The sequence below is a fragment of the Hydra vulgaris genome, chromosome 02, assembly GCF_038396675.1.
Source record: "Hydra vulgaris chromosome 02, alternate assembly HydraT2T_AEP".
In the NCBI taxonomy this organism is placed as follows: domain Eukaryota; kingdom Metazoa; phylum Cnidaria; class Hydrozoa; order Anthoathecata; family Hydridae; genus Hydra; species Hydra vulgaris.
In genome coordinates this window covers 23,529,750-23,538,493 of record NC_088921.1, presented here as the reverse complement: position 1 = coordinate 23,538,493, position 8,744 = coordinate 23,529,750, and the positions used below count along the sequence as shown (strand labels likewise).

General features: G+C 27.2%; 1 protein-coding gene across 1 annotated transcript; it reads left to right on the top strand.

Moving 5' to 3' along the window:
* The first annotated feature begins 5,248 nt into the window (after window positions 1–5,248).
* On the top strand, window positions 5,249–6,452 carry LOC100206050 (proline-rich protein 5-like). The gene is made up of 3 exons (XM_065790338.1): window positions 5,249–5,343; window positions 5,426–5,670; window positions 5,788–6,452. The coding sequence occupies exons 2-3, from the start codon at window positions 5,430–5,432 to the stop codon at window positions 6,360–6,362; spliced, it is 816 nt and encodes a 271-aa protein (XP_065646410.1). The 5' UTR covers window positions 5,249–5,343; window positions 5,426–5,429; the 3' UTR covers window positions 6,363–6,452.
* The last annotated feature ends 2,292 nt before the right edge of the window (window positions 6,453–8,744 follow it).

The following is an 8,744-nucleotide window of genomic DNA, read 5'->3' as shown; positions in this document are numbered from 1 at the left end:
AGATTCCTTTGTCCCATTAGCTGGAAGAGATTGCATTAACCCATCCTATAATTCCCTTCTCCCTCTCCTCACCTTTTTACTTCCAAAAAATAGGCCTGTAGAAAAATCACCAATAAAAACTCTGTGTTCGTCTTTTTGAATACACTAACATAAGATATATATATATATATATATATATATATATATATATATATATATATATATATATATATATATATATATATATATATATATATATATATATATATATATATATATATATATATATAAAGAAAGAATCCAACAACTGTAGATAATAAATTTTAACTGTTGTTTTTCGCTAAATTTTTTTAGTTTATTTTTAAAATTAATTACCAAAATGGCATTGGCAACTTCACTGTCCGAATGATGTCACTTGTAATCGAGTTTTGTGGCTTTTCATTGAACTTTTTTGATCAAATTTATAACTTTAATGAGATATTTTCATATTTGAGAAGCATATCCTAAGTGCGGCTGAACGACTGACAAATATAACAATTTCGTTGATGTTTCATCTGGCTTGAGAATTGCGTGTTTTATCAAACCAATTTTTGATTCGCCATACTTATCATTTTTTCAATGTGTTATTCCTATTATAAAGTGTCCGAAACATAACACCAAGGTCTCTTTTGAATGAAGTTAGTACTAGTTCATGTTGAATGATATCTGTTTTTGTAGTATTTTAAAGTATATTTTCTTTTTGGATTATCACGACCAAATTGTATGACTATATTTATCAAAATTGATCAGTCATTTTTTTGTCCTGTTAAATAAGATGTCAATAACAAACTGTAGTGAGTGATTCGTTTTATTTTTTTCTATAATTGCAATTATTTTTTTTTATCATCGGCATAAAGCTTTGGTTTCTTTGGACATCTTTGGTTATTGTTTTTTTTTTGTTTTGTTTAATAATTCATTTTTAGCAAAGGTCTTAAAACCGATTCTTGTGGTGCCCCATAACGAACTGATTCCCATTCCGATTCAAATACTTTTTAAACAACTCTCTGTTTTCGATTTTCTAAATAACCTTTTCACCATAGCAACAATTTTTCAACAATACCAAATGATTTCAGTTTCACGAGCAGCCTGGAATGCAAAACTGAATCGAATGCTTTAGAAAAATCCAAAAAGGCAACATCAAAAATTTTTTTACTATTTATTGCTTTTGTTATTATATCTAAGGTCACAAGAAGATTTGTCACACTCTTTTTTGATTTAATGAATCCGTGTTGTTCTGGTAGTAATTATTTATTTTTAGTAAAATAATTTAATTTTGTGTCTTTAAGATTACTTTCCATTACCTTACAAACTTGATAACATTTAAATTTAATAATCGTTCTTTTTATATTTTCCTCATTTAAACAACGGGTTTAAACAATTAAACATCTTTACGTGAATTTTTATTCACTTAAAATTTTACGTAAATAAAAATTTGAGCAACTTTGCTTAAATTATGATTTACGTAATTTTTACGTAAAAATTACGTATTAAGGTTATTTTTGATTAAATAATGGTATAAAGTCATTACATCCATTTTCATAAATGTAGATAAATCTTTATTATACTGATCAACATCAAGTTCAATAAACTTGTGACTCCAGTTAAATCTAGTTAGATATTTTAAAAAGTCATCATTCCTTTCATGTATACTCGTTTTGTAGTGATACTTTCATTTTTGAAATTATTGCGTGTTTGATAATTAAAATTAAAACTTAAAACATGATGATCTCATTTTGTTTTTCATAAGAGATCTATATTTACCAAGCTAGAAATACAAAAAGAAGAGGTTATAAACACTAAATCTAATATATTTGTTACTTTTGTGTTGAATCATTGGTTCTGTTACATGCTGTGTAAGATAGCATTCTTCAACACATTCCAGAAGCTCTCTCTTTAATGCAGACACTTTCATAGCTAGAATTTCATAAACTATTTAAGAATAGAAAATTGAAATCACCGCAAATAAAATTTTTTAAATATTTTTTAGTTCTTCAGAAATGCTTGTAACTTTTTTTTTTTTTGATTATGTTTTGACAGTATACCAAATCATCACTTCCTGGTCTATTAATATAACCACATAATATGCATTCATTGCTCATTTTAATTGTACACCATTTCTGCTCCACATTTTTACAAAAAAATGTGGAGCAGAAATGTAATAGACTTCATTATTGACTTCACACAAATCAACCTGGTCGTTTATATAAATACAGACTCAGCCGTCTCTACTACTTTTGCGGTCTCTACTATTAAGGTTATACCCAGGTATCGTTGTTGCAGAAGTCTCATTTTACCGTTGATAATATTTATATATATATATATATATATATATATATATATATATATATATATATATATATATATATATATATATATATATGTATATATATATATATATATATATATATATATATATATATATATAGTATATATATATATATATATATGTATATATATATATATATATATATATATATATATATATATATATGTATGTATATATATATATATATATATATATATATATATATATATATATATATATATATATATATATATATATATATATATATATATATATATATAAGGCATGGTCCATGCATGGCAGCCGTTTTTCGAACGGCGTTTAGCCGATGCTTTGCCAATGCCTTCTTTTATGCTACTTTTGGTTCATTTTTTTTTGTTTATAACATTTATTGCTATTTTTATAAATAACCAATAATTTTAATAAACGCGAGATTTTAACTCAGAGACTTTTGGGAGACAAATGCAAGATTTTAACTTGAAGATTTTAAAGTAAAATAAGTCAGGAAGAAAAAGGTGAAGCGGGAGGATGTTTGCCTACCTAAAAAAATTGCATGGGTGATATAAAATGGAATTTGGGATAATTTAAAATATAAATATACAGTCATTTTAGCAATACGTTTTATATTACCAAATACATATAGAAGTTTAAGGTTAGCGAATGGTTAAACTTCTACCATCATTTTAATTTGATGCTTGCATGAACTAACGTTTAGTAATTTTCAATAACCATGTTTTTCTGCCTGTCTTGCTGATAGATTTAGCAATTACAACCAAGTCTGTTAATAAAACCTATTTTTTAAAACAATTTTTTTTATAATTTTCTTTACTTTTACCCCACAACACTTTTAATATAAGTTGACATTCGTCAATAGGCTTTTTATGTGAGTTTTTTATTTGAAGAGTTTTGTTGGAGAGTTGTTTTGAATGTATTTTTCTCAGTTCTATAAAATTCACGACTTTGCGGTAAATATCTCAAGATTTTCTTGATCAATTTCCATAAAATTTTTGGGAGTTATTTCTTTTGTTATGGATGTCCTCTACCACTTTTATGACAATATGATAATCCAATTCGAAGATTTTTTAGCTCAAATTTGGTCAAAAACGCCTTATTATTTGATTTTGAAGTATTTTTCTTTTTAAAAAAATCTGTTCAGTAGATTTTTTTGATTTTGGTACAGGATCCTCTTTATTGTATTAAAAGTAAATTTAGAAAATTTCAAGTTAGTAGCTTCAATAATTTTTGAAATAATCACCGCAACAAAATGATGATATTTTTAGGTTTCTGAGACCAAATTTCTGAAACCAAAAAAGTTTTAACTTTTTTAAATTTATTTTGTCATTCAAAAGTAACTTTTAATCAATTTAGATGTAAATAATATCCAAAATGTAATTTTTGAAGGATTTGATCTATTTAGTGGTCTACCGCCTTAAGTTAATTAATCAAAATGTAAAACACGTTTATTAGAGGTTAAATTTTAGATTACCTTCAGATAATTATTGTATTGTACTGCAGAATGCAAACGAAATCTGTTTAAAATGTGTTAACAATTAATACATTTAAATAACAATAATAATATATTTTAATGAAATAGTTAAAATGAATAAAAAATATAATAAAAACAATATATATTTTGTTCTGTTTATAATATGTTTTTATTCAAGTATAATTTAAGATTTAAGTATTCAAAAATATATCTTATTAAAGTAAGTTAATCTCTCATATTAATTTCTTGAAAAAACATTGCATGACTAACAGCAATTAAATTTTTTAGTAGTATTGTAAACTGCATTTAAATTAAAGCTGCGGAAATAATATACGTAAGAAAGCTTTTTTGATGACACTTTCCTAATTTATTTTTCTCTTGATTTGTATTTTTGTAAAAATGTTTAGCTTGACATTTTATAACGACGTTTTTAGTTGCTTATTCTATCTTACTAGAGTTTTTAAATATAACTGTTTAATATAACGTGGTTGTAGATATGCAAACAAAATAAAATAATAAAAATCAGCAATTATAAAGAAGATTAAAATACGAGTTAATTGTTTTTCACCAGAAATATTATTTTATTTACTATCATAAATTGATGTGATTTTATATTTGGTGTTTTTTTTTAAATCGTTCATACTATTTGTTTAGAAAATCTGTACTGACTCAAAAAAAAGCGCAACCGTTTATCTAACGATTTATCCCACCGTCAGGCTCAATAGATCTTACAAGAAAATGTTTTTTTTAAGTCACTCAAATTTTTTGCATGGGCGTCCGCAGGACTTATGATGTTTTTAAGATATGACATCGGACATTGCGATTAATCTGAACTTAAGTATATTTATCTTATATGAAACGAGAATCAATTGCAAAAAATTGCGGAGTCTTGGAACTTATAGAAGTTGCGCGTAGACTCTACGAGCACTTATAAACTCATTGTTCTCACAATTTGGGTTAAGAGGGGCTAAAATTTTACTTTTGTTCCTAGGCTTCGCTAATTGTAATCTTTTACAAAACATAGTTAATTAGTTCAAACATGAATAAATAAATGATTACAATTTGCTTCAAATCTGGATGTCAGCTGTCTCGAACAAAAAAAAACAGTGTCGATGCCCCTGATCTCAACAGGTGTTGACGCCCTTGATAATTTAACTTTGATTTTATTAAATTAGTTTAATGACTATTGTTTTATTAATAATGAATTTAATCATATTAAAAGAAAAAAATTGTTAAATCTAAATGTTGCTGATATGGTGTTAATATTTAATTTATTTTTTTTAAACCGCTTTTTTTAAAACAAAAATTTCCAAAAAAATATATTTATTTTCTTGTACTATTTTACCCTGCAAAAAAGTTTAGAAACTTGGATTTAGTCTTGAAGAAAGTCTAATCAAAATAATGCTTTCATTAATAAAAAATTATTAATTTACTTTTAGATAACTATTACAAGAATGCGAGGCGTATGTCTGAAAAAATTGCTAACTTTATCACGCAGTAGTTGACCTCTTCATGTGGTAGTCAACTTTAACAGGTGTTAACCTTTCTTATAGTTAAAAAATAAAAAATTTTAACGAAAATTAGAAATAGAATACGATTTTAATTTTTAAATTTAGCGAAATGTCAGATGGAAAAAAAACTGCTGCCTCTAAAATGAAATCCTCCTCTTTGATCAGAAACGAGAGTTGGAAATATATACAAGAGTATATAAACGTATTAGTCAACAACGACGAAAACAACAATGACAAAAGAATCCAAGTTCTTCAACTTGATGTGGCCAATGAAAAAGTTCGAAATCTTTTAAAATTAGATCGACCTAAACAGATACTGGATTATTATCAAAACACGATTCTTAATTTAGGTAAAAGGTTTGGTATATTTTTTTGAAATACTACGCTCTATAATATGATCTTCCATATGATTTTTCTTTAGATTTATTCACTTGTTATTTTTTTTATTTTTTTTTAAATATTCTTAGGAATGATTGTCCTGCGATTTTCAATAGAGGAGAAACGAAAAAAACTTAAGGATATTCTGCTATGTTTATCTTATGCTTGGGATTATTTCTATTCAATAACTCTTCATGAGATAATGGCGATTTTTATTCCTTTGGGAACCTCAGTTTTTGAAGTCAGAGACATTACATTGCTTGCTTTCCGAGACTTAGTTTTGCTTAAAATAGGAATCGAACAAGTGCTTGAAAACGGGCAAAGCATTTCACCGCACCTAAGACAAATGTTTTTAGTCTTAGTTGGCATTCACGAGTCAACACCTGCTAGCGAAAACTACATGCGCTTAGAAGCACTAGTCGTAAAAGTGATTCGTCCATATATCGGTGAAAAAGGATATTATCCTCCCTTTGACAACGTAATTAATAAAAACTCTTCGACTCGCGATTCTCTTAAAAAAAACAAAGAAAGAAAACAAAAAACTGAAACATCAGATGAAAGTACAAAAGTTTCTCAATTAAAAAATGAATTAAGCACTCTTAGTATGACTTTAAATGAATCGACCAATGAAATTTCAGAATATATTGGAGAGAGAAATCGATGATGGCTATGCAGAGACAAAATTCTTCATTTAGAATCTGTAAATTGATGCTTTTGATCTTTTATTTGACAATAAATCAGTTTGATTTTGAAATTTAGTGATATGCGAATTAAGGGACTCGATTTATGAAATTTTAGGATTTGATTTGGAAATTTAAGATAATAGCCTTTTATAGAGGAAAATCTTTCCTTTTTTAAAATGATAACTATGTACTTTTGTGCAAAAAAAGTTTCATGTAAGATGCAGTATACATTTTTACATGCTTAAACAATTTGTAAGCGTTTCGGAATTACGAAACGCTTACAAAAACTTGATTATGTATGTATCTACACCGTTCGAGCCCGAAAAGAGTCCGGTGAACGCTTAAAGATTTTGCAAACATTAGGTTTGAACACTTTGCTAAACTTTCATATGTGTGATTCTAAATTAATTTACAGAGTTATTTTACAATTGTAGTGCAAATCTGCGTTTATGCAAACAGCAATCTTTTTTATAAAGTACGTACTTCAATTAAATGATACGGTAGTACAAAGCGTGTATTTAGAGAAACGTATTCTTGTTTAATAGTAGTTTATTATTTTGCACTTATGCAGAATTGTACTTACGCAAGTTTTTGCAACAGCTTTGCACTTTTGCAAAAGCAAGTTTTAACGTGTTTTCAATTGCATAGACTTGCACTTGCAACAGGGTGTCTCGAATATTTTTTTTTTTTTTTTTTCAACTCAAAGTGCGGAAGAGTTAAATTGTTATCATTGCGTAGCTCTTGGTGAATATTTAGCTCTTTGAGTCAACTTGTAGTAATAAGTTATAATATAGAGCTCTTTAAGTCAACTCTAAAGTAAAAAGTATGTCTTAAGGAAATCCTTATATTAGTTATTGCAGCTTCAGTTTTAAGCTGATCAGTTTTTGAATGAAGCTAAAAATCAATCAGTTGCAATTCCTATATAAAATTGTTTTGTGTACATGTTATTTATTATATTCATGTTCATCAGTAGTACAATATGGCGCTATTGGGAAAATGTAAGATTTGTTTCGAGTGATTGTTTTAACGCCTAATTGTTTTTCAAAAAAAAAAAATTTTTCAGTCCGTGAATCTTTGACTTTCTAATTGTATAATCTAAAATCCTTAACTGCTGCAAAAAGTTTTCTTTAATTTTTACCACATGGTGCAATTAACATAAATGTCAAAAGTCTCTAAGCTGGAGGAATTTAATTTAACATTTAACCTTACTGGCTCAATCCAAAATCAACTATAGCAGAATAATATTTTGTGTATGTGTGTGTGTTTTTTACATAATTCGGATATGAGGTTTAGGAACCCAGCAACCCTTATCTTTACCTGGCTATTTTAATAAAGAGTTAAGTAATTAAATGATGCATTAATTTTTAATTTAATTTATATATTTGTTAAACACCCACTATATATTACAAGTAAGGTAAATAAAAAGTTTCAAAAAAAAATCTCTAGGATCTAGGAATTTTATTTTCAAGAACATCCTTGAAGATTGTTCTTTGTTCTTTTGAGTTCCAGTACTCAACTGCACATTTTAAGATTTTAAGATCCGTTTCAGGAATTATATTTTTTAAACCAGTAATTTTTATTTTTTCTTTGTGTTGCATTAGTTTCTCTATATTTAATTTATGACTATTGCACAGAGCCTTGACGCTATCTACAAAAGGTCGTGGACCTGATTCGTTGTTCAACTGCGACTTAAGAATATCAAATGTCATTTTATTTTTCAACAGGCGAATAAATAAGTTTATCTTATTTTGTTGCGTAATTATAGATATATCTTCAATACAAGATAGGGGATGTATATAATTTTTACTATGTTTTGAAACGTTTAGTAGTGACTTCAGTGCAATTCTTCCTACTATATCAAGCTTTTGCAATAACATTTCTTTATGGTCGCAAAGCTCAAGACCATACGTTAGTGTTGGAACAGCTAAAGTTTTATATAACTGGACAATAGAGTTTGGGTGAACAAAACGAATTCCAGCTTGATTTAAAGACTGTATTACTGCCCGGAAATGGGATATTCGGTTATCAATGTTTAAACGATTAAGTGAGGCAATTGGTGAATATTTTGTGTCCCATATAAAGCCTAGATGAGTAAGTTTATTGTTTAGTTTTATTTTTTGGTGGTTGAGTGTTATCGTGCATTTTTTAATTTGATGTTTTCCGGTGACCAAAAACTCGGTTTTGTCAGCATTCAATTTTATGCAATTTTCTTTTGTGTAAATGTTACAGATATTAATTAGCTTTTGTAGGCCAGAGAGGGTGGAACGAAGAAGTATAATGTCATCAGCATATGCTACAACACCCGTGTAGTTTCCATTTATTGATGTTCCTACGACACTTTCATTTTGTAAGGTTTCTAGTAG